Below are 27,793 nucleotides of genomic sequence, written 5' to 3' on the forward strand. Positions count from 1 at the left end.
CATTTCAGGAAAAATGCAACTCATGGTTTCGCTAAATACAGGCACACCTCTGAGAGTCAGTGGGTTTGGGCACTGTTCCCTAAAACGTGCTCTTGGAAACACTAGCATGCAATTCTTTAGTAGGGACTCTCTGTTCACACACAGTTTGAATAATGTGTATGACCAACCTGCAGATATTGTTGACTGAGTCTTCTGGACAGTGGTGGTGACATTTACAACGCAAGATCTTTGGACGAACAGTGGGGGCTGTACTGTCACCATCCTCTTTCTTGGTGCCCACATTTAGTTTTCCTGAACTTCGCAAAAGCATGTTATCAAGGAAGTCTGCTGAAAAGAAGAAAGGGTAAGCATTTAAGCTTATGGGATAGCCAAGCCAAAGTCTTTCGTTAAAGGATAATGTGACATCAAACAAAATATTGAATTTTCATGACATTTAAAGATTCAAACAGAGGACAGGTATTTTTATGTTTTTTATATTAAAAGTTATACTCTATAAATAGGAGATTATATAGCTATAGGTAACATACACTGAGTGGCCAGATTATTATGATCTCTGAACGCATAATAATCTGGCCACTCAGCGTATATCCTATATAATAAAAGGCTAATATGCAAATTGTCCCCTTGACCAGGAGTTCAACCAGCAGGCAGGCCGGCCAACTGCCCATGTCCCCTCCCCCGGGCCAGGCTGGCTGGACCCCACCCATGCACGAATTCATGCACCGGGTCACTAACACACACACACACACACACACACACACACACACACACACTGAGTGGCCAGATTATTATGCGTTCAGAGATCATAATAATCTGGCCACTCCGTGTAAATAACTATATGTCTCATATAGAATGTGGAAATTCTCATAACCCTTTCCTTAAATTACTATATTGTATTTGGGTGCAAGGAGCTCAATGAGACACCATTATATAGATTAGTTTTATCTGTATGGTAATACTGTGGGTAGATGGTATTGTTCCCATATTCCGGTGAGAAAATTAAGACTAAAAGTTGAAGTGATTTTCACACAACTAATAAATCACAAAGCCAGCATTTAAACCTAGATTATTTGGCCTCTAAAACTCTCTTTCCAGCAGTCTATTTACTTAGGAGTCTCTGTATTTTAGGTATAATATGTATTTTTTTAAACAAATTACTTGAAATATTTAACCTGAAAAACTGGGTAGGACGATGAAAACTTAGTTATCATTAAGATACATTTCAAAAGATACATCTTCCCCATCAGCTTTTTATGCAAAAGTTACTCATGCAAATGCTACTCATATTAGTATCAATGAGTCTACATCTCTGATGGAAGGCACTCTAGTTGACATGATCTCTACAGGCAGATTTTCTGGGGTCAAAATTAGGCTTTGCGATTTATCAGTTAGCTGACCTTGGACAACTTTATAAATAATCTCATTGTGTCTCATTCCCTTACCTTTAGAGTGAAGATAGTTATAAGCACCTACCTCATGTCAAGAGTTTAGAATATATATGTTACATAGTAATACCTAATAAATGTTAGTTGATATTATTAAAGTATTTTTTTCACATTTTAAGTAGTGAGAATGTTTCATTATATAACATAGTTTTCATGTTTTCCTTCTTCACTCCCACTGCTTCTGGAAAGTAATGATGTCTGAGAAGGGCGCATGCATTAACTGATACTGTATGTTTCTAGGCATCGGGGTTAAAGCTCTCACCATGTAATATCACTGCACAAACTGTCACCCTGAGCAATGCTTAATTTTAAACCTCTCTCAACACATCCAGCTGGCCTATGATTAAGTCAAATTTCAACAAAAATATTATCTAAGAGTTTGTAAGGCTAAAAAAATAAAATTCTAGGCCTAAGTGCAATATACAAAATAGAGGTGTACAGTGTGCAGGTGTTGTTTTTAAAAACTGCAAATAGATGCCTCCATCCATTGGTATAGCAGAGAATAAGAAATTTAGAAAAAGATCTGTGGTGATTCTTCCTGATTTTCTGTATATTAAGCTAATTAATTGAATTCTGGTTCTTAATACATACTACTAATGTTATGGCCTGAATTATCTCAAAGTAATACAAAGTGATGCAAATGAGATATTTTCCATCTATACCAGACCCCATGTCTTTGAAGTTATAAACAAAGTAATAAAATTTTATTTATTGTGAATATGTCTACTTAAAATATGTAATGGGTACCTATCCTGTTCCAGGCATAGCCTGTAAGTAGAATAAACTAAACATACACAGAATTAACCATTTGTTGAGAAAAGTTATTAAATGAAATGTTTACATAGGATGGTCTACATTTGAAAGGAAATATCCCCGTACTATTGGAAATAAGATGATGATTTGTAAGAAACATTTTAAAGGAGTCACAATTTTTTCACATTTAAAATTTATTTAAATTAAAGAATGATATAAGATTCCACTATGAGAAAATTCTTTGCAATATTGCTTAAAACAACCTATGTTTAAAACAACAGGAGATAAGTTAGATCTCTAAAATGAGATTCCTATGTAACAATTACAATGTTGCTATAGAAGTACATTTATTGACAAGAAAGAATATTAAAATATATTTTTTGTTGAAAAGGGTAGATTTACAAGGTCCTGTTCTTTTGAACAAACATTTTGTTTTTATAACAGCAAAAGGGGCTAAAAAAGGAACTTACAATGTAAAAGAGATGAAGAGAAGATACTAGCAATAAAAACCCAGAAAGCAGAAACTGATTTTTTTATCCTCACCCAAGAATATGTTTATTGATTTGAGAGAGAGAGGGAGAAACATCGATCGGTTGCCTCCATAAGTGCCCCAACTAGACCGAACCTGCAACCTACGTATGTGTCCTGAACGGGAATTGAACCCACAAGCTTTTGGTACACAGGATGATGCTCCAACCAATTGAACTACCGAACCAGGGGCAGAAATTAATTTAACAAAGCCCAAAATGCTGATCTTCCAAGACAAAGGTGGAGAGAAGACAAGAGTCAAAATAATTTTACCACTCAACCCCCAAAGGCTGCAGACTGGTACCACAGATTAGTTTTGGAAGTGAGAGAGAAGGGAATATTGAAACCAGGAGGAAGCTTAAATCTGTTTTAGATGTTGTTAGAACTTCAGCTATCCCGTCACAGTCCTTAGAGACTAGTAACCTTCCTTCCCCACCCCTGCAGAAGACTGGACAGGAGCACCTGATATACACAACACAGAGATGCAAAAGAAACCAACAACAACATGAAAAGGGGGCCCACTGTCTGGGAGAACGTATTTGTCAATCATCTGATACACAGTTAATTTCCAAAGTATATAAAGAACTCATACAACTTGACAAAAGGAAGTCAAACAATCCAATTAAAAAATGGGCAAAGAACCTCAATAGACACTTCTCCAAAGAGGACATACAGATGGCCAAGAGATACATAAAAAAATGCTCAAAGTCACTAATCAGCAGAGAGATGCTAATTAAAACAATAATGAGGTATCAAACACTTCATACCCGCCAGAATGGCTACCATCAACAAATCAACAAATGACAAGGATGTGGAGAAAAGGGAACCCTAGCACACTGCTGGTGGGAATGCAATTGGTGTAGCCAATATAAAAAACAGTATAGAATTTCCTCAAAAAATAAAAAACGGAACTGCCATTTGATCCAGTGACCCCACTCCTAGGAATCTATCCTAAGAATCTTGAAACATCAACCAGGAAGAATATATGCACCCCTATGTTCATAGCAGCACTTTTACAATAGCTGAGATCTGGAAACAGTCCAAGTGCCCATCAGTAGATGAGTGGATTAAAAAGCTGTGGTACATTTACATAATGGAATACAATGCAGCTGTAAAAATGGAGTATCTCTTACCCTTGAGACAGCATGGAGGGACCTAGAGAGTATTATACTAAGTGAAACAAGCCAGTCAGAGAAAGACAAATATCACATGATCTCACTCATATGTGGAATCTAATGAACAAAATACACTGATGAATAAAATAGATCCAGAGACATAGAAGCATGGAACAGACTGTGGAATCTCAGTGGGAAAAGGGAGGTTTGGGGGGCGGAGGGGAAGAGGTTAACCAAAGAACTTAAATGCATATATGCATAATCTATGGACAGAGACAATAGTGTGGTGAAAGGGGGTACGGGGTGGAATGGGTCAATGGGGAAAAAAGGGGGACATCTGTAATACTTTCATCAATAAAGATACATTTTTAGAAAAGACAAAACACATCAGCTAAGGCATGAAAAAGGCAATTAAATGCTTGACAAAGAACAATCATTTTATAAAGATATGAATTCAGTCTGAAAATAGTGATGCTGAATAGCTAGAAGGAAAGACAAAGATATGTATTTATGATAATGGTGACATCCAGATGAAGACTAGAGTAGCAATAATGAAGACATATCCCAAATATCAAATGTCTGATTATCAAAATGTATTTTTCACATTTTATTATATTTTTAGTGTCCTTCCATTTGAAACACAACAAAGGCAGACTTTAATAGATAATAAAGTCTATAAGATCTTTATTAATTCTCATGCTACTTAATTTTGTGTTAAATTTTATAGAAAAGAAGCTAATCATTGAAAACAATTGGAAGATGACTAACCATTAAAGAAACATGAAGTATAATTTAGTACATTTTATTTATAAATTAGTAAGTTAAATTTTTAAAAGATTGTTCCACCAAGGAAAGCTAAACAGTGAATGGTTTCTATTTAATTAAATTGAACAGAATCTCAACAAAATTGATTATTTCTTCCCAACATCACTCTGGGCAATTACGGCTTTTTAAATACTTAATAATAGAATTATAAATAACACTGACAGGAAAATGTAAAGGAAAAAGACTGAGAAAAGTCAGACTTTGTAGAAATTTCTAAAGAATAAATCCTCTACTGAATGAGTCACTCTTTAGGAGCTCATCATATATTTCAGCTTCCTTCTCTCTCCTACCCTCTCTCCTCCTCTCTTTCTCTGACCAATCTTGAGTTCATAGTGTGAATTCAGACACTTCAGATGCATCCCGTTTAGATTAGCTGGTTACATTATAACCCAGGGAGTTAACTATACAAATTATTAAGATAATACAAAGTAGGGCATGTGGAAGCCAATGTAAATTGTTTCTCGTTTTTCAAAGGACCACCAGACTTTTAGGGAAAAATGAACCACAAAATCACTTCCAGACATGTGTGCTTATCTGTGTGTGTACTCTTAATGAATCACAACTAAATTATACTCCTTATGACTTCTATACGAGAGTTATAGATTTCCAGGCAAATTAATCAAACTTCATGAAATAACCTAATAATTAGCATGCAATAATATGACTTTCATTCAATTACCAAGGTTACATAGAAAGTTATTTTTCTTGAATATCTTGAATATCTTCTCTGGGACATATGCTATAGTTCTATACATGTTTTCAGCTACTTTGTATATATTTGTGTATAGTTATATGAAAGTTATATATGGCATCTCTTCTTGCATAAGTTAGGAAATAAGGCAAAGTTTCTTTAAACCACTTATTTGGAATTAGTGGACAATTATTAGCTAGAAACCTGGTATAAACAATAAAATAACTACTTTTGATGTATAATCTTAATAAATAAGTTTATTTTTAAAATATTTCTAAATGTTTTATATTATGAACTCTTCCATATGATCTTCACAAAAGAAAATGGAACAAGAGTTGTTGTTTTTTTTTTTTCAGAAAAATCATAAAACAAAATAAAAGTGAAATGCTAAAAAAATTTACAATGCTACTACAACTCTGCAACAAATAAATTTTAAATTCTATATTCATCCATTAGATCCCAAAATGTTTTGGCTATATTTAATTTTGGTTATTTTTTCTCAGTAACATTTTTATCACTTCAAAAATACCATAAGTGAGACATTATTAGTTTTTATATGTCATAGTGAAGAGAAAATCAGAATCCATTCCCAATATTAAAATACATAGAGAACAATCTTTATGAACAACAAAGGTAATTCAAGGAAAATTAAATATCAATACACAATATGCTTAGAAACGAATGTGAGTTATCAAAATTCATTTAAAAATGACATTATTATTTTGTGCCACAGGATCTATTAGTAATTGTTTTCATTCATTTTCTTTTTTTGCTTATTTTTTAGCTCTCTGAATATATATACAAAAATAATAAAATTTTGTGTCTTCACTGTTCTACCCCCTCTACACCAGAGGGCAGGCAAGGAGCAAGAAGAGCAATTGCAATTCTTATCACACTAGTTTGCACTTACGTATTTTTGGTATAAAGATGAGTGGAAGAAAATTTTGAAAGTCCTAAACTGGCCAGCAATGCTTTGGGAATGATCCATTCTAACCCTAGCTATCATGTATGGTAATAAATAACATGAAGCAATGCCTATTTCCTTTCTTAACAAAAACTGGTTTAAATACATTGGTTAAAAACAAGAGTCTATAATAAACAGGAATAAAACTTAAATCAGAGCTAAAAAATAATGTTAATTTTAAAAATAACTTTTAGTGATCTTAAATAAGAACACTAAATAGATAACTAATTTTTATTTTATCACTTAAATCTTGATCATTTCACTCAATTTGATGATTTAATTTACTGTCTATTAAGCTTCCTCAATTTTCATTGCTTAACTCGCTTTTATTTCATTAACACATTTTCAAATAAAATTTTATGTTGTTTGTAATAAAATTTATATATATACACACATATATATATATATGTATATATATATTCACACATATAAACAATATGAAACCCAATGATTGATACAAAGTTGGGATATGTGCCTAAATTCTTTTAAAAAGTAACAAAATATAAATACAATTTTGATTCAAAAATACCAAAGCAAAATCTCATATATTATAAGGGAAGAGTAGACTTTTTAATTATTAACTGTGATGTTACCTGCATGGAAATCTTTCTTCTTCAAGAGTTTCAGGAGTCAGAGGAAAGAGGGACAAGGGAAGGTGGAGGGGGATGAAATGTCTGGTGAGAAACCAGTATCAGGTGTGTTCACCGAGCAGTGGATGCAGACGTGACCAGGATAGAGTATAAAACAGACAGAACAGTTCAAACCCATTTCAGCTACTTCCAGGCTCTGTGGCCTGAGCAAGTCACTTAACCTTCCTTACAGAGGATGTGGAGAGTGGCAGCACTCATTGGTTTGCTGTAAAAACTGAATGAGATATTCCAAGAAAAGCACCTACTATGTTCCTTGCACATAGTAAGAGTAAATCGTTTTTTGTGCAGCAGAAGCTTGCTATTCCTTTTTTTGTTTGTTTAATTCTTCAGATTTTTCTCTTTTCCTATTTTATTTTATTTTTTGTTCCTTTTGTCCCTGCTCACTCATCCTATCTAATAAAAGAGTAATATGCAAACTGACCATCACTCCAACACACAAGATGGCTGCCCCCATGTGGTCAAAGATGGCTGCCCCCATGTGGACAAAAGATGGCCGCCAAAAGATGGCTGGCAGGGGAGAGCAGTTGTGGGCAATCAGGCCAGCAGGGGAGGACAGTTGGGAGGGACCAGGCCTGCAGGGGAGGGCAGTTGGGGGTAACCAGACCTGTATGGAGGGCAGTTAGGGGTGACCAGGCCTGCAGGGGAGGACAGTTATGGGCAACCAGGCCTGCAGGGGAGGGAAGTTGGGGGTGACCAGGCCTGCAGGGGAGGGAAGTTGGGGGCGACCAGGCCAGCAGGGAGGGCAGTTAGGGGCGACCAGGCCAGCAGGGGAGGGCAGTTAGGGGTGACTGGGCCAGCAGGGGAGAGTAGTTGGGGGTGACCAGGTCTGCAAGGGAGGACAGTTAGGGGCAACCAGACAGGCAGGGGAGGGCAATTGGGGCAATCGGGTTGGCAGGGGAGTAGATAGGGTGTGATCAGGCTAGCAGGCAGAAGCAGGTAGGGGCAATCAGGCAGGCAGGCAGGTGAGTGGTTGGGAGCCACCAGTCCTGGATTGTGAGATCCAGTGGGATCAGGCCTAAATGGGCAGTTGGACATTCCTCGAGGGGTCCCAGATTGGAGAGGGTGCAGGCTGGGCTGAGGGACAACCCCCCCCCCCATGCACAAATTTCATGCACCGGGCCTCTAGTCTATATATATAAAAGGCTAAGTGACCGACCATACATCAGTCGACCACCTGACCGACCTGCCGGCCGATACATATGACACGCACTGGCAATTTAAAAATAAATGTTGACTCACGCATGTGCGATACATATAAAGCTCTCGGAATGGATGCTATTGAAATCCCCTGTGAAATGATTTGTAACAGATCTATTATTGATGCTACCTTTGGAAATAGTATATCTATAGATAATATTAAAAATATATCTAAATGTGCAATTCTTTGTCCTAAAAATGAACAAGTTCACAAATTAAATGAAGAAATTTTGGATATACTTAATGAAGATTTTCATACCTATTTGAGTGATGATTCCATTGATTCAACAGATGATGCCGAAAAGGAAAATTTTCTCATCAAATTTCTTTTTTTTTTCTTTTTTTATTGTTTAAAGTATTACAAATAGTAGTACATATGTCTCCTTTTTTTTTTTCCCCCTCCAATTGATCTTCCCCCAGCCTCCCCTATCCCTGGCACATATTATTCCTTTGGAAATGCCATGTCATCAATTAAAATTGAAAGTAGGTGCAATCATCATGCCACTGAGAAATCTTAATAGTAAATGGGGTCTTTGTAACGGTACTAGATTTATTATCAAAAGATTGTGACCTAACATAATCGAAGCTGAAGTATTAACAGGATCTGCAGAAGGAGAGGTTGTTCTGATTCCAAGAACTGATTTGTCCCCATCTGACACTGGCTTCTCATTTAAATTAATTTGAAGACAGTTTCCCATGATGCCAGCATTTGCAATGACTATTAATAAATCACAAGGACAAATTCTAGACAGAGTAGGAATATTCCTACCTTAACCAGTTTTTGCACATGGTCAGTTATATGTTGCTTTCTCTCAAGTTCAAAGAGCATGTGATGTTAAAGTTAAAGCTGCAAAACTTCATCACAAGGTAAATTAGTCAAGCACTCTGAAAGTGTTTCACTCTTAATGTGGTATACAGGGAGATATTAGATTAAGTTTAATCACTTTATCAGTCATTGTTTGCATCACTGTTGTTTTTATATCACGTTTTTGTTGTTTTTATATCATGTCTTTGTTGTTGTTATATCATGTCATTATTTATTTATTAATCAGTTTACATATTATTTTCATATACATTTTACTAATTGTCTTTAATCTCTGACACTTCTATTATAGAGAAAGGGCGAAAAGCGATATTAAAATATTTCTTCTAATTGATTTCCTTTCAATGTGCACAAATCTGTGCACCAGGCCACTAGTCTCCTATATGTTTCTACTTCTCTTCCTGTTCTTCTTCAAATATATTACTTCATTTTACTTTCTTTCACTTTCCCTTTCTTTCCAGATTCATCACTGTGAGCAAAAAATTTATAAAAATACAGAGCCTTTTGGTTTAAGAAGCACTGAAAGTTTGTTCAGGGCCAACTAATATATTGTTATTAATTTTCTTTTTTCCTGTGGTACATTCATTTATTTAGCAAATAATCATAAAACCTTATTCCATCTATATAACATTATAACCCTGAGCACTGGAAGTAACCTCAATAAAATAATAATTTTGCTGGTGAGACAAATCAACTACACATGGGACATGGTAAGAAAAATCAACTACATATGGAAACCCAAAAATAGTATATGAAAACAATAAAATAGATGTCACAATGCCACATACAATTATAAAATGTAAGTAAGTCCTAGGTAGGAGTGCATAGAAGGAAAGATTACTATGGGTGGCAGTAATCAACCACAATCTTTTATGGAAAACGTAAGCAGCAAAACCAGGGAGACATAAGGAGAGTTTTTCATTTCAGTGGTTCATTGTTAACACTATTAAGTAGGTTAAGAAAAACACATTTAGTTTTAAAATGCTGGAGTTGTGCTGGCTGTCTATAGAAACTGGGGCTTTTAGCATCAAATATTTCTACATGTTTTCATTTAATGGCAATTGTTTCTCTTTTCACCACACACATCCTCATTACCACATCACTCAGGTTCTGCAGAATAATCATGTTTTCAACATTTTATATCTTACAAGCCCTGCCAAGAGACTCCAAACCACCTGGATAAAAAGTGAAAGCTTCTATCATTCAAGTGTTTTGTTGTATGGGATACTAGATTAGGACTTGTGCAAATCATGAAAAGATTAAGCAGATTACATAAATGTGTGCAGACAATATAGACATCTATATTTGTTGGTTTTGTAGGTAACTACTACAGAGTTCTGAGCCCGAGTATGCATAATAATCGATTATGATAGCAATGATAGTATTTTGGTTATCACACATACAATCTTTAAAGGTACAACAGCAGTAAGCTTTCCCTCAGGTGTTAATAAGTTTTTGAATATGGAGAAAATCAACCAAAATGTTCAACCAAACTAAAAATCTTTTAAAATATTCCAAACACAACATGAGTATAAGTAGTTTAATAAAAGCATCAATATAAGAAATAAGGGGCTTGACAAGCAAGTAGCCACAATGTTTAAAGATAATTTAACATCAAACTCAATCTATAGCCATCAAATAGCATAATCACAGCTGATAGAACGATTAAAAAATTCAAAATATCTCTGTATTTAAAAATATTTAATGTGTCTGTTCAAATCCACATTGTTGGAAAAGAAACTTGATGCATGGTCTCTTTGACAATAATGTCAAAGACTTGGCAGCCTGCCAGGCCAGCCGCTCGGGTTCTATTCAGAGACGTTTCTATCGATGCTCTGCTTCACAGGGTTCTGAAGCTAATCAAAGTAGATGTTCAACTTGCCCCCACACTAAAACTTACTCTGCCGCTTTGCAAAGCACTTCCAAGTCAGCCTGGTGTGTAAAACTACTGTGAACAGACTCATATATGTAGAGAAGAGGAGTGACAATGAAGCCAGACAGACCAAAAAGCAAATCACCAAGTTCGTGCCATTCTTTTTCCCCAAAGAAAAAACCTAGAAAGCATTTAGGATTGATCTCTCTGTTCCTTATCCTTTCTGCATCCTCTAATTGAATAATTGTTAAAGCCTATCTTAGTTAAAGAGCATACTGACCTAAAAATACAAACATAATGCTATTTCAAGTGTTTAAATATTTGAGGCAAAAAATAAATATTTGAGGCATAGAATACATACATATTTTTAAATATCACAGAATACACTGTTATCAACTGTTACCATCATCAATGAACTTAAAGATCTATCTCTGATGAAACAATGTAGAATAATGATAATCAGCAACAAAATAAAAATTAAAACAACACTGTGAATATTAGAGTACCATTATAGAGTCTTAAGGAAAAGAAATTCTAAACTAAAATAAACAATTCAAAACCTGCAGTGCTATCTATATGGCTTTGTTTACATTCATGTGCTTTGCTTCACAGAAAGTTTTCTAAGATAGAAACCAAAAATGACATGAATTACTAAAATCGCCTTCATTGCTGAGAATATACTCGACCTTGCTAAAATAATTTCTAACCCTCTTGATCAAAAGTAAATGACTTAGTTAATCTATTTTCAAAACATTTGTTGTGCTAATATTCAGATCCTTAATATATATTTTAACATACTTTTGCATTTTTAAAGGCCATATTTGCAAGAAAGCAACCTAGACTTCTGTCATCTGTGAATTTAGAGTCATCTGTCATAGGTAGCTGAAGAATTCACAGAGCCAAAAACTGAGAATGTTTCAATTATACCACAAGGGCTGTACACAGCCACAACACTTAATTTTAACCATGACAGTGTTGAAAATGTGTAGAGGCAAGCACACCACTTACTCCAACACATATGCAATGCAGAAGTTAAAGCAATATATGTGGGCATTTAGTAGTGCAGAAGTCAGCTAAATTACACACTGCTGGGGCAGCTAAGCTAAACTGCACTTCCTTGCCATGTGATTTTTGTGCATAAAATTTTTGACACCCCTCCCCCCGAATTTTTCTATTTCACTCTCTATGCCAAGAAACGATTAAGTTCTATCATCTTCTTTCGTGTCTGTGCCAGAATTGGCTTAACTGATCTTGCTTACAATATCTGGAGGGGAAAACGAGCCTCTGTAAGATATAAAGCCTTCCCCACTACTCACATTTGATTTCTGTGCGCTTGATAGATCATTGCCAGGTTCCCCAGGATGAGACATGAGGAGGAGGCACAGAATTGCTAGGGGTTTCCACTAAAGAGACCAGCACCGTAGGCAGCACTAATCCTGCACCTGTGATGTGTTATTCAGCAGTTAAGAAATGCAGTCCAGACTGCGGTTGCCTAATACAGCTCAGCTGTTTTTCTCAGTATGCCCTTTGATTATAAACTGGCAAGAGAGATTATTCTGGTCAGGCACTGAGCTATGTTCAAGATACATGGCATATGACAATGGAAAGGTAAAAGAGAACGGAAAACTTAGCATCAAAAAAATAAACAGAAAGAAAGTCACTGACCATTGTGTATTATGTAACATTTCCAGATGGTTAAAAGCTGCTTCTGATTATATGTAAGGCAGAAAAATATATGACATTTAAATATCTAGGAATCTGTTTTTTTATATTATCCTTTGACATTCAGAATGGTGCTTCAACATGCAATTCCTAAGTTTATTTTTAAAGTAAGCACAACCTCACAAATTGATCAGCTACATAAACATTTTTAAGGGGTTTACTTATACTAAATGTCAAACTTCTTTTATAATTTGGAGCCTTTCAAAATGTTAGGAAAAATGACAACTAAATGATTACCATTAATTTTATCTTTTCATTAAATCCCACCATATAGACTTGACTCATTAAATTTTTTATATAAAGTTTATATTTCAGACACAACTATCCTATTAACCATGTATGGTAAAACAGCAAAAAAAATACTTATTTTAAACTAGCATAAAATTGCTACCAATCCAGATTGATTAAAGAAATATTTATTATATACAAGGCTGTCTACATAGCACTTTGGTTTTCACAGAGATGAAGAGGCAATGACTGCTATGCCCACAAACCTTAAAATCTAACTGGGAGAGTGCAAGAGAAGTTACCTTTTTTAAATTGTTGTTCTTTTGTCATAAAAAGGCTGCTGACGAATCACTCACACCAAAACTTTCACTGTTTCCTTTTACACTCTCTATAAACACAAAACCATCTGTCTCCCGGGCTAGTATCCATGCCATTTTAAATAAATAATCTAAAACCTTATCTAAAAAACAGATACCTTTCCTAATAACAGATGGGTTAAAAACACAAAAAAGTTCATTTGTATATACAAAAAAAGTTGAAATTTTAAAAAATATCTATTTTAAAATGTAAATATAATTTAAATGTGTATATTAAAGAAAATGCTCAATATTTCATTTTTTCATTCATTAGATATTAATTCCCTGCTAAGCCAGCCAGTCTATAAAAAGTGTTATTAAGAAAATTCCATATGATATATACTAGGTCAAAATAAATTCCTATGTCCATAAAAACATTCTCTTCTCATCAGAATTTGGCAAGTCTTATGGCTTCCCCGATATTCAGACATTCATATATGCAGACATTAGTGTTGGTAATACTGCATCAAAGTCCCCAGTAATACTCTGAGGCCAACTAAAGGAGGACCAAGATTTAAAAGGTATAACACAAAATATTATATTAATATTCTCCTAACTATTCCCATAATCTGGTTTATGCATCCAAAGTAAAATAGGGTGGTTGAACTGGGTCTTGGGTATGTATTTATGTGACTAGCAATATACAGACTCCTGATATTTTAATACAAAAAATTTCCCCAAAATTATACTTAATTATTAAAATAGTGCTGAGATTCTGAAGCACCAACCACTTCCCTGTGATTTACAGGAATAAGATGCCAAAGGACAATCTTGCTGACTTTGGGCAGAAACACTGAGGAACGGTCTGAATTGAGACTCTGTTAGTACAATGATTGTGTTATCTTCAATCTGAGTATGGCACACTTTGGAACACTCTGGCCTGATGCTGCTCAAGCTGTCCCTCTTTCTATAAACAAGTGGCTTCAGTTTTCAAAACATTCTCTAAAAGCTATCTTTTTTTTGTGTTTAATTGTATAAAGCCTAGTAGACTCAGTGGCCCAGGCTCAAAAAAGCCTAATTGATCTTACCTTTAAATCTTCCTTCATTTTCCTTATCCAATTTATATCTCTTCATGTATGTCAATAATGTACCTGCACATACATCATATTCTTGGTCAGAATGTTTCCTTCTTCCTCTTTTAAATAATTATCAATATGGGATTTCACAATAAACAACCAAAAAATAACAAGAAACCTGAACTTAAGATGCCACATGAAATATAATTATCTCTCATAAACCCTTTCTTCGCATGTTTCTGTATATTGAGCCATTCATACCAACATAAGTTAGATGTATCTTTGCACCATATTTTTTTTTGCCTGAGATATTTTGATAAATTTGATATATGACCTTAAATGTCAGTGTCAAATTAAGAAGGTAAGAAATATATATTTAAGTCATGTTCCATTTAAATGACCAAAATGCTCCCAAACAATAATAATACTAATGTGGAAACAAAGGACAATGCTAAGTGGCCACTTCACTTAGAAAGTTTTCCACATTCACAAAGAACATAGATCAAACAAAATATTTTACCACAATTTAACAGTTGATACTTCAGCTATGAGAAAACCATTCTCTTACGTTTACCTAAACAACTGGAAAATAATGTGGCATGGCAGACAAGAACTTTTACTACTTAATGAGTTAGAGATTGGTACAACTTGTCAGTTTTAACTCGTATGGTCATCAGGCCTCTTCATCCTCCTATAAGCAAAGTCTCAGTTGTTTTTTTGTTTTGTTTTCTTTTCCCTAAGGAAAGCGCAAGATGATCTTTCAAAATGAATAAGTCCAATTTATGGTAAATGATTAGTTAATAAAATTATTTATTTTCTCTCCATCTTTCTTGGCAGACAAAAATATATGTGTTTTCGTAATTAAAACCATAGCAGCTTTTTGTTAGGAATATTTCCCGGTGGCTCCCATTTTCCATCACGTAGTCAAATAGCCTAACCAGAAAAGTATTAAACTTGTGCTGATTCTTAATTAGACAGATAACCTGGAATAAAACAACTCTAATAGCCACTTCCTAAATTATCTTCACCCCAGCCCTAAGAATATGGCACTCTGTGACAATTTTGTGCATGCTAAAATTGTGGTAAAGCACGTATTTCTCTTCCCATTTCATACCAATAAGGGAAAGAAAGTATTGCCAATAGGCGCCATCCCAAACAGCCCACCCACCCCCAGCTGTGCCAGGCTCTTGCCTTTGTAGAGTTCAGTGTCTCCTGACTAGCAGGGAAGTATAAGCAGAGAGATCATTAGTAATGACACGTACGCGCTAGCAGATCATGTTGACTTACTTTAGGAACTATTAAACTATAAACACTGTGCTGAAAGCCATTTATCTGCATTTTAGGATAAACAGCAGAAGCTACTCAATTAAATAGATTGCAAGGAATAAGTTACTGATGCCAAACCAAAGGAAGCCCAATTTTGAAAAGAAAAATCTGTGGATTTAATAAAAATCAGTCTAGGATCCCAGGGATGTTGAAATACAAAAACATTAAACACTTTATTTTATAATATAAAAACAATACATAAAATACATATTGTAACCTATATGTCAAAAGGCCCCGGGGGTTAGGAAGGGGCATCTGTAATACTTTCAACAATAAAGATAAATTAAAAACATAAAAAAGAAAATAGGACCAAAGAAGGAGGAAAATAAAAAGGCCACATATTCCGTTACCAAAGTTATTGCAGAATAGTTCAAGTTCAAAGGCAATTTACTGATACTTGATGTATATTTTCTCTTAAGTGACAACCTTTATGTCAATACTGATGCTGATGTTATCAAGGAAAGCTTTACCTACTACTATGTAGAAGGTGAGGTTGAGTTAGGTCTGTTTCCTTTGTCAGTGCTCTTGCTACTCACAAACAATTCCCTTATTTTGAAAGAGAGTTTCTAAAATGACTCCTCTCAAGAAAATGAAACACTACATGAGTGCTATTTCTCATGTAAATATGTTTACACGTTTCTATCTCTAGCATGTTCAAAGGCTTCAAGAAAAACACGGATCTATCAAGGAACACTGGGGGTTTTATTACAGTTGATTATAAGAACATGAGATGAATCAAGTACCACATTCAGGTAAAACAGTACATTTAGAACTTATTTCTCCTACTTGTCAGAAACCATATCAAAATCTGCTCCTTTTCACACCTCCAGATGTCAGAAGCTTTTCAAAACAATTTGAGGTCAGAGAAGAGAACACACAGGTGTGTGTTATGTCAACTACTGAAAGCAACTGAAGGTTAGCCTGGAATCTGATCCCTCCACCAACACATTCTTGAGCGCATTACAAACGCTCCCTGAAGGAATAGCACACCAATGCTGACTCCTTTTAGAAAACATCCTGCATCTCATGAGATGTATTTTTCAGCAGGATTGTTCAAAAGCATCTCTGCTGCATAGCATCAAACTCCCTGCCACCTCTTCACCAACCTTTAATGTCTTCTCCACTATCACCTCTCCTGGGCTGTTTCACCAATCATAGAACGGGTTGAACAACAATAAAATACCGACGTACATGTCTGTTACATCATGAGAACTGCGACAACCCACACAAAAAATTAAATGTTAGGATACCAGTAGCAAATGCTTCAGAATAATGATCAGGTGGTCTTGGGAAAATATATTTTCACTGCTGGTGTAATAAGCCTGAATCAGAAAAATTGCAGTAGCATATCCAGCAAATCTTAAATGGTCAGTGCTTGCACTAAAAATGGCGTGCTTAGTAATTCAAACCTGCATTAGACACAGACAGTGACTTAAAGGTGACATTATTTAAATAAAAACTAATTTAAAAAATAGTCACCGAAGGAAGGCTGGCCATTAAATGATTGAGTTCCCAATCAAGATTAGAAAAAGTCTGCCTTCTGATTACGTTTAATAATGATCCAGAATAATCGCATCGAAACTTTAAAAATTCACTATCAATCATACCAACATTCACTCAAAAGATTCAGTATTTGTATAATCCTTCCTTTCTCACCCTCCCACAAATATGTCCACAGTGAGGATCTACCAGTAACAAATTATTCCCACAAAACCTCTCTTTCTGCCAAATGTTCCTAGTATTTTCCACACCTCAGAAATATCTCACTTCTGAGCAAACCCCCCGGGATAATAATAAAAAACAAAAAACTGAAACCTTTAAAACATTTTTGTATTTTCTTTTTCCAGGGCCTTGAACAAGGGATAATGCTCTGAGCAGGATGCACAGGGTACTCTGAGCACAGTATGGGGAGTGGCTGAAAAATGTACATATACATTCCATAGCTGCGCATGTCAAGTTTCTCAGCTTCACTCTTCTTCTTGGTAAGTAAGCAGCAAATCCAGAGGCCTCCACTCCCTATATTCCACGTGCCTGGGAAACACTGGGGCGGAGGCTCTCTCTACTGGAGGATATGAGCAGAATATGCTGATTTGATCCTAGATCCTCCTCTGCCTCCCTTTGTCATGCGTTATCTCCCAATCCCAGTGGCTTCTAAAAACCTCGGTATTCTTGAAGACCCAGCTGTCTTTCTTCCCTCCCACTCTCACCGAGAAGATAGGAAGCACCAGATGTGGAATATCCTTGTTTGCCCCCCTCCATTCAACACAGACCTCCTAACTGTGAACTTCTACTCATGCTTGTCATCTCAGGGGAGCGCCCCCGCCATGCGTCTGCTGGATCCCATCTCTTCTCACACACCCAGGGCCCCAGTCAGCCTCACACAGGGTGGCTGGCCTTCACAATTTCCTTTCTGGGTTGTCAAAAAAGAATTGTTTTCCCAGCCTAGATCAGCCCACCTGAGAAGGAGTTTTAGGACAAAGAGAGAATAAGTGTATTGGGAAGAAAGGCAAAAGAACCCTGAAAGGAACACCTGAGATGCTATGCTTGTGCCTTTATACCAAAATGCAATCACTTATATACAAAACACGTAACCGAGCACCGGCTCCTACAATAGGCCAAGTCACACGTGTAACAGGATAACACGGCTCGAAACAGGTGTTGGAATCATGATTTCTTGCCCTAGCCACGCTACTGACTTGGAAATCTCCTGAATGGCCAGAATGTTTGATTTGGAAAACCAGCATGGTGACGATTTACCAAATAAAGCGTAGGTGGTAAACATAGGTTCTCAGGAGATGTTTCTGGAAGAAATACCGATGAATGAATTAGCTCACTAGAAAAGACTCGGCCAAACATACCTGTCTAGATTAGAAATTTAGTGTGCAGGAAATGACCCGAGGCAACACCATCATATAACAGTGCCCCACAGTAACTGCTATCCCCATGACACATTCCCCGGATGGGTAACAGAGAGAGTGATAATGGGTGTTTCTAAAGAAAGGAATCATGTGCAGAAAGTAGCGGCTTCTCTGGTAACCAAAACATTCCAAAACACTGTAATGTGTTACACTGCTAACTGCTTCCAGCTACTTCCTTTACCTAATAAAGAATTTGGGGAAAGGGCATCCAAACCCCATTGCCTAAGATCATAACTAGTTATGGACAGAGAAATAAAAATAAATCCAAGCTTGCCAAGCTACAAACAGGGGAAATCCTTCACAACTAAGTCCATGTATCTATATGTTACATATGGATATATATATGGATATCCCCTGATTTTACCCACCTAATTTCAGGCAGACCTTAAAGCTGATATCTATATTTACATATTTACAGAATATTACACACATATAAAACAATGTATGTTGTGAGTTGTATTAATGAGCTTACTGAGAAAGGGATTAGGATAGATAAAGAGACTATATTATATTGAAAGAAAGAAAAATGACAAGACAAAAAGCCAAAAATGAACAGCAGCTGTGAATTTCCAAAATTAGACTAACTTATTAGTCTGGAAATAGCTTTTATTTCCTTTGAGCATTTTATTAACTAAATTATAAACCACAGTTAATAAAGGGTGAATTTTGCTCTGATATAGAATATTAACTCAACTAATTAAGTTTATGTTTTTAATTCTTCTTAGTATTAGTAAAATGGAAATAAATTACAAAGCAAAAATGAACAAACATCAGAGAGCGGTGGTACTGAAACCTGAATTCCACTCTCCATAAGGTCTTTTAGGGCTGTGCGTGAAGACAGGAAGCAGCAGCATGGTAGCACAGTCAGGCCTATGCCCTCCTCTAGCAACCACTGAGATATACTGTTACCCGGAAATCTTATTAGCCTGCTCTGAGAGATGGGTTGTCTGATCCTGACTGGCACATGAACTCTCAAACACTTCCAGTTCCTTTTGCGTTTGTTTGTTTGTTTGTTTGTTTGTTTGTTTGCAGTATTGCCCCCCTTTTAAATCACTTCAGCTAAATTTCTAACAAGTTCTGAGTTCCTAAGGCCTGAAAATAATCTATTATGATTGTCACCAGTAGTCAAAGGAGGTTATGGCTACATACCATAGCCTTTCAGTCCTGCATCTCATTTGCTTTGTGTGTTTTTGTTTTTATTGTCATTTGTGTCAGTCAGTCTAGTTCCTACCAAAAATACTTGAGTTCTTTTAGCCTGGCCCAGCAAGGAAAAAAAGGAGGCTAAGAAAAGATGGGAACAATCATGCTAAAAATGCTGCCAGGTTCAAAGCAACCTAGAGGCCACAATAGCACATTTGTGTTTCCTGAATTACCGTCCCTGTAAAATGAGTTGGTAGGAAGGTAAGCTCTCTAACCTCCCTTCCACTTCAAACACATTATGGTTCTACATAACTTCTACTTTGCTGATATGCATTCTTTTTTTTCATATCTATAGCATAAAAAGAAGACAGGGCTCCTGCCACTGCTGATAAATACATGTGGCTCCACTCAAAGAAACAGCAGGACAGAACATGATGCATCGCCAATATTATCAACGCATATTCAGGGTTCAGTATGTATTATCAGCTTTGCTTTCAGAGCACTTTACATAAGTGTATCTTAAAAACAGGTGCCTCGTATGCCGTATTCAGTTCACCTGATGAGTTATCGCCAACTGCTAGGTAGTATCAGCTACTGTTTTTTAACAATATGGTAGATCTGCACAGCATCTTGCACCTGGCAAGATTTGTAGATGAACATATATGTGTTTGTTAGACAGATTAAAAAATTATATACATTCTATAATAGCCACATAAAGTGCTAATGAAGTTTTATAACTAACATATATTTAATCATTTACCTCAAATCTTCCATTGATATACAGGGTGGGGCAAAAGTAGGTTCGCAGTTGTTTGCATGGAAAATAAATACAATAATAAATAATAACACAAGAATAAACTCTGTTTTGAGTACTCACAATTGTAAACCTATTTTTGCCCCTCCCTGTAAAATCATATAAATCTAGTCATATAACTTCGCTGGATTCTAATGCCCCATTTTTAATAGGAAGAGAATTAAGAGAATGTATAGGTAATATGGACACTCACTTTAAAATGTAAGAAAACAATAAAAATTGTATGTAGAAAGTGGCTTATCAGTTAACCCTTTACTGTCTACATCGACTACCACAGTATGCTGTATATACTTTAGGCAAGTAAATAACTGCTGAAATGATCCACAAATAAAAGAAAGAAAACTACTATTTACTGAGAACTTACCACAGGTATTATAATTATCCCCATTTTTATGAATGGCTGAGGCTCAGATATAAGGCTATAAGGCTGAGCTGAGATTGTCACCATTCCACAGAACTATTTTAACCAAGTCACCTGATTGATGATGATGATGATGATGATGATGTTAGCTTTGGGTGTTGTTGTTTTTTCTAGTAACAAGGATAGGTTTTCCTAAATTTTCCCTTATGGCAAAATATAAGCTAATGGCCAGAGCCTCTCATTTCTATCCCTGTCCCTAATCAGTACTACTGCTGTATTCTCTGATCTCCATCCACTTCTATAGCCCATTATTTGCACTGCTGCCTTCTAAAAATAACAACATAGATGCATAAACTTGTAAAGCCAAAAAGCTAAAGCGTAACTAACAAAAAGCTCTAATGGTTCTAAAATTCTTATGAAGGCATTCAGGGTTCTTCATGAATTGATTCAAACTATTTTTCCAATTTCATCTCTTACCATGATCTTCTCCCTGTCCACACCTTATTCTTATTATATGCACCATGTTTTTTATATCCTCATGCTTTTGCTCATAATACCCTTTCAGCCTACAACAGCCTCCCTTTCCTTCACCATTTATGTAACATTTCTCAATCAGCAATATAGGGTGTACCAAAAAATGTATACACACTTTGAGTAATTATAAAGGCAGTTTATTAAAATACATTTCACTTTCAAAATGTAATAGATTAGCTGTTAAAGTGTGTATACATTTTTTGGAATACCCTGTATATGCATCTTTGTTGAGGTTTCCATGGAACTTCACCATGTTATATACATTACGCCACACTGAACAACAGTTAATTGCAAATATATATCCTGGCCTATCAACTATCATCCTCTTATTACAAGTAGTACAGTTTACTTACATATGAGTTACCCAATTATTAATTTGAATAATAGCTATGTGACCTTAAACTATTTACTCCATGAACCTCTATTTCCTCATCTGTAAAACAGAGATAATAGTATTTATTACTTCATAGATGTAAAATGATTAGAACAGTACCTTAAACAGAATTTGCTCCATATAAGCATGAGCAATTTGTATATTATTATTAGCTGAAATTTGTGATCAAATAATTACAGTTTGATGTTAACTGGCTCACACATGTATCCAATTCTGATTTTAGCCTATGCAAATTTTTGAAAGACATATAAGTTCTCAGTATAAAAAAAAACCACTTTTGAAAAAAGCTAGATTACTTTATAGCTTTTTGAGGTAGTTTTATAGGAGCAAACATATTAATTATCATAATGGACTAAAAGATAAGCCAACTATACTATAAGACCTTTCTAGAGGGCAATACTAATAAAGTCGGAATGGATTTCTGCAGAGCACAAAATAATCTCATCTCTCCAAGCAACCACTTCATTCTGAAATTTTACTGCATATACAGTGAAGTGCGAGTTGTAAATCAAGGTAGGACTCTTGGGGAAAGATAAGCTTATTCACTGAACATTTTCATTTCTGCACACAATTTAGAAACTCTTTTCGCATTCTGAGCATTCTGCCATTTACACAAAAAACTTAAGCCTGTCTTACAATTACGGAACATTCATAGTTCAACACCTGGACGTCCTTCTCTTCTTTTTCTCTTTGCATTAGACACATGACAACTCGGATCCTTTAGCTTTGACAACTAGAAGTGGACTCCGGCTTCTGATAATGGTTGGATGGGAGAAGAGAGCCATGAACCACACTGAGCTGGGAAACAGTCGCCTTATTGTAGCAAACACCGAGAAGGAGACAGATCAGTACGAATGCCCTGAGTGCTTACCGTGGAAATGTAGAGATGATTTAGCTGTGTTCTCTAAACTAATGCATTTCCATTCCAAACTGAGAACTAGATGGCTAAAAATTATAAAGGCAAAGTTAGCACTGTAAATTAGGGGTACACAACCGAGTCCACAATAGCCCTGAAGTGGTAAAAGGAGTATGTCCTAACATCGGGTCATTACTAATACTGTATCGTGCACACATAACAACTGAAAATACAGTCTCCCATGACACACCCAAAAACCGAAGAATAAATCGCAGCAGATTCACTATCATCTTCTCAAAAATTACAAATATAGCAATCATGTTTTCAATAGAAAATAGTTATTAGAAGTGGAAGCTTACTCAGTTACTGTGAAACAGATCCAATACCTAGTGTATAGACTGAGAAGGACAGATGGTGAAAGCAGTAAAAATTCCAGTGGAAACTATGACTAATTGTTATTAAATTTATGAGGCTTGTCTTAAAGATAAGGTTTGAGTTAAATAACAGTAACTCAGCTCTCTGAGAAGACAAATTTAATCTTATGACCTATAGTGTGTAAAGTAGAATGGCCAATTACTTCATAATAAATGGCATGATACATGTATCAACAGAACCACAAATGTTTGGTTTCCAGGTCAGTGCTTACTTCTGCAAACGTTAAGCCTCACAGAAAAAGAAATATGTGGACGGATACCTCGGTATTTCTCTGCTCATTCCAATACATACTTCTATTTCATGTTTAACGTAATGATGAACAGGCAAGTAACTTTCTAGTCAATAACCCAATTTCATGCCCAGGTATTTCTTTAGTTCCATTACCAGGGAGCAATGGTTTACATGGAGTAACACCAAAATGGTGTAACTGCTCTAGCTTCCAAACACCTTGTTGAACTTCAGTAACTTCTCATTCATAAAAGACTGCTTTTGAAAGCAACTGAATATATATGTAGGCATTCCTATGCTCTATGTCATGTTTCAATCAAGAGAACAGCTGCAGTCTGAGGTAGCTCTAAGTGGTAGGGCACAATGCCTTGACTGATGTTCTGGGAAGACAAGGAAAATTGAAATGAGAAAGGAAGCTAAAATGCTGCCCATCAGAAGTGAGGATTCATTAACCATTCCTTTGCACCACCTTAGCCCAGGGGAAAAGGGAGATCTTTCCAAAGGGCCTTAATTAGGGCCAAAGAAGTGTCAACTGAAAGTTTCTTGAGGCAAAAACACCAGTGTGACAGGCACTATTTTAAGTGTTTTTTACTTATTAACTCAGTTGCTTCTTCCAACGAGCTTATGAGTCATGCAGTATTATTTTCCCCAAAATACAATACTTAAACTGAGGCACTGAGGACTTGCCTCAGTTTTTGTTTTTGTATTTGACTCCAAAATGCCTAAATAATCTAAATATACAAGGCCATAGAGCTAGGAAAATTTGAAACTGAGATTTAAACACAAAAAGTCTGACTCCAAAGTCTGATCTTCTGTGATATGCCATATATATAAAAGTAGAATTTCCTAGTATCTTCAGAAAAAAAGCACTCATCCTATCTAATAAAAGGGTAATATGCAAAGTAACTGTCACTCCATCACAAAGATGGCGGCATCCAGTCCTCTCAGCCCCGCCAGAGTCCCCCAGTCCCGGGGATTGCGGGGGCAGCCGCTGAGAGCGGGCAGCGTGAGCGGCCTAGCGGAATGCTTGCTTTGTCACCGCAGCGAGGAGGCAAGCATTCCACCCCGGCCGCGGAGGGCCTCTGGGCAGCGGGCATGGAGCGGCCAGGGGGTTGGGGGGAATGCTTGACTCGTCACCCCAGCAATGAGGCAAGCATTCCGTGCCTGGCCACAGATGGGTTTCTGGGCCACGGAGGGCCTCTGGGCAGTGGGCGCAGAGCAGCCAGGCCCCGCAGAGAGCTACTAGTGCACAGATTCGTGCACAGGGCTACTAGTCTAAGATACTAGTCAATGCAAAGTTAAAGCCGCTATGTAATAATCAAATATGTGGATGATAGTCTAACTACTACCCAGAATCATTTTTTAAATCTAGAATCATTTTTTTAAGAATCTTATTTGTTTTGCAGTGTTCCTGACTTGGCAATTCATAATGAAAAAGAGATGTGAATTTCTAGTTGCTACCACATTTTGCTTCAGTCTTAAAAGTATTTTTATCTCTTTTTCTTTCGAAGTGAATTTTAATGAGTCCTTAATTGTCAAAGGACTTCATAAATATTAATTAAACATTAAGAGGAGTTGTGAACCCTTTCCAGAAAATGTGAAAGAGGAAACACTTAAGACTCTACTTTAGAGTAGGCATGAAGAAAGACTAAGTGGAACTGCAAACATTTGGCTTTGTCTTAGATGTTTCTCCAAATGGCTCATATCATTAGAACACTTAAGAAAATTCCTAGTGTGGAGATACTTTTTTTCTGCCTTTAGTGGTACAATTCTTCACAGTATCACCTCTGTGGAAGATATTTTCATTTTCATCACTCATTCAATTTCAAATGATCCAAAATATTTCACCAACTCTTTATGATGCCTTCTGCACCACTGAACAGTAAAATGGTTATGATGTTGGGAGGAAATGATTTTGATCTAAATCAACAGAGCAGGCATGGCTATTATGAAAGTGCCACAAACCTTTTTCAGAAAAGAAAAAAAAAAAAGGTTTTCACACTGGACTTGAATCCTTCAGATTGGACTTGAATCCTTCAGAAAGAAAGCATTCACCAAGTGTGGTATTTACATCAAGGCCACACAGCAGTCTGGACTATTCTCACACAGACAGACCTCCTGAGGAAGCCACAGCCTCCAATGCTTCCTAACCCAAAGCGGGGAGATGCCCACAGATATCATGGCAGTGCCAGTGCTCCCAAGATCAGCCTAGGAAGTGAGACTGGCTGGCAAGCCAAATATTCACTCACTGAGAGCAAATCACTCCAATCCCACCACATCTGATTCACTGAGTCAGGCTGACAAAGGTGCCTATAAAAGACGGGGAAATGCATTTGCTTTTCCAGATGTACAGTAATGGTTTTTTCCCTTTTCTCTTTCAATTTTTGTTTCCTCAATCAAGAGAGACAAACATATATTTTATAAAGGCACCTCCATAAAGCCTTCACATTGTAAAAGTAGCTACCTTGTCATTAACATGTAACCAGAAATAAGAAATATCATTCAAATTTGGAGAAATTAAGACATAATTATTAAGAAAATGAGTATGTTTATTTAATGGAGCTCCTAGTTCTATAATTTCCAATATGAGCCAAATTCAGAATCATTTAAATGCTTTAAATTTTTAAAATAAAAATAATGAGATAATTTGTTTTTGTATTTGACTCCAAGATATCTAAATAATCTAAATACACTTACTAAATTCTTAAAATTATTTCCCCAATTGCCTTGTATTTTTCAACTCATAAAGTGTAGATGGGGCTGAGTGCAAGTAGGGGTGGGGAATGGGGCATATCTGTGATGACCATTTAATAAGCTATACTTTGTGGCTAAATATTATGCTTATAAGGACTCAAATGCTTTTTCAAAGAAAAAATAAAACCAAACTTTGTTTATCTACTATGTCCAGTAAACACAAACATTTTACATGGCCTGAATTCAGAAATACATGGCAGAAAAAGTGGGCCACAAATATGAAGCAAGAATAGAATAATGTAACTCAGGAGCCAAAAATGCTGAAGAAAAAAATTTTGTGGTATCCTCTAGATATAGTAATAATTTTTTAACAGACCAAGCTTTTATTAATTCATTACATTATGATTATGCTACCACCTTCCAGATGAATATGTATTATGATATAAACAAATAAAAAGGAAAAAACAAGTATATGATTTTCTTAATATCTGTTCAACAATTTCAAGTTCAGAATAAGAAAGTCAATTTTAGTCCATGTATTTAACTTCAACATACACACACAAAAATATCTTGATGAAGAATATAAACATGAGCCCTAGCCGGTTTGGCTCAGTGGACAGAGCATCGGCCTGTGAACCAAAAGGTCCTGGGGTTTGATTCCGGTCAAGGGCATGTACCTTGGTTGTAGGCTCCTCCCCGGCCTGGGCCCTGGTCAGGGTGCGTGCAGGAGGCAACCAGTCGATGTGTTTCTCTCACATTGATGTTTCTCTCTGTCTTTCCCTCTCTCTTCCACTCTCTCTAAAAATCAATGGAAAAATATCCTAGGGTGAGGATTTAAAAAAAAAAAAAAAGAAGAATATAAACACAAAAAAACTGTATTTTTTATTTTGTATTACTTTATTTTGGTCTATTAGGGGTTGACACTTGTCTCCTTTAGAAACCCAGAATGAGCTGTGCTTAAAATGCTTATTGATTGAATGAATTTAAACAAATTTAAAATAAGTCATTGTGATGGTTAATTTTATGTGCCAACTTGAATGGGTCATAGGATACCCAGATATTGATCAAAGAATATTCTGGTATTTTTGTGAAGGAATTTTTGGATGAGTTTAACAATTACATTGACAGATTCTCTAAAGCAGATTACCCCATTTAATGTGAATGGTTGTCATGCCATCGTTGAAAGCCTGGATATGACAAACAGCTGACTCTACCCCAAATAAAAGGGAATTCTTCCTGCCTGCCTGCCTTCAACCTGGGACAGAGGGTTTTTTCCTGCATTACCAATGAGATCAAGCAAGAAATTAAAAACTTTCTGGAAACAAATGAACACAAAATCACCCAAAACCTGTTGGACACAGTGAAAGCAGTCCTGAGAGAGAAGTTGATAGCACTACAGGCCTACTTCAAGAAACAAGAAAAGGGACTAATAAACTACCCAGCCCTGCACTTGAACGCAAACAGGAACATCAGATCTTCTTCCTGGTCTCCAGCCTGTGGCTACAAGACTGAAACTACACCATTGGCTCCTCTGAGTCTCCAGCTTCCGGCTGCAGATCCTGGGACTTGTCAGCCTCCATAATCATGAGAGCCTGTTCTTTATAAAAAATACATGTTTACATTATAATATTTATTCACTTACAATTTTAATATATGTCTCCTGTTGGTTCTGTTTCTATGGAGAAATCTAACAGTTATTCTTAGCGCCCTTAAATACCCAGGCTTCTTTTAAGTAAATATAAAAGGTTCTTATAATAAAATCTTTATTACCTTGGGCCCTTCAATTGAATTTCTTCCATCTAATAAAGAACTATAATTTCACTGTTAGCAATCTAGTTTAGATCCCACATACTGTGTTCAGAATCTATGTTTTATTGATAGCAATATAGGCAGTGTAGCCCCTAATG

The 27,793-nt window shown here is 36.1% G+C and overlaps 1 protein-coding gene across 9 annotated transcripts in view; it reads right to left on the reverse strand.

Annotated features, from left to right (window-relative positions):
- BMPR1B (bone morphogenetic protein receptor type 1B) overlaps window positions 1-27,793 on the reverse strand; it is a 393,766-nt gene that overhangs the window by 59,466 nt on the left and 306,507 nt on the right. For 5 of the 9 annotated variants that reach the window (XM_080640952.1, XM_080640951.1, XM_080640955.1 and 2 more), the window contains one exon: window positions 168-327. In XM_080640952.1, the coding sequence (XP_080497078.1) occupies window positions 168-310 (143 nt within the window). In that variant the 5' untranslated portion in view covers window positions 311-327. Of the gene's footprint in view, window positions 1-167; window positions 328-12,180; window positions 12,312-27,793 lie in introns of those variants that run through there. The other 4 variants (XM_080640956.1, XM_080640953.1, XM_080640957.1 and 1 more) reach the window with 2 other exon arrangements.

This window comes from Plecotus auritus (genome assembly GCF_963455305.1).
Source record: "Plecotus auritus genome assembly, chromosome: 1".
Classification (NCBI taxonomy): Eukaryota; Metazoa; Chordata; class Mammalia; order Chiroptera; family Vespertilionidae; genus Plecotus; species Plecotus auritus.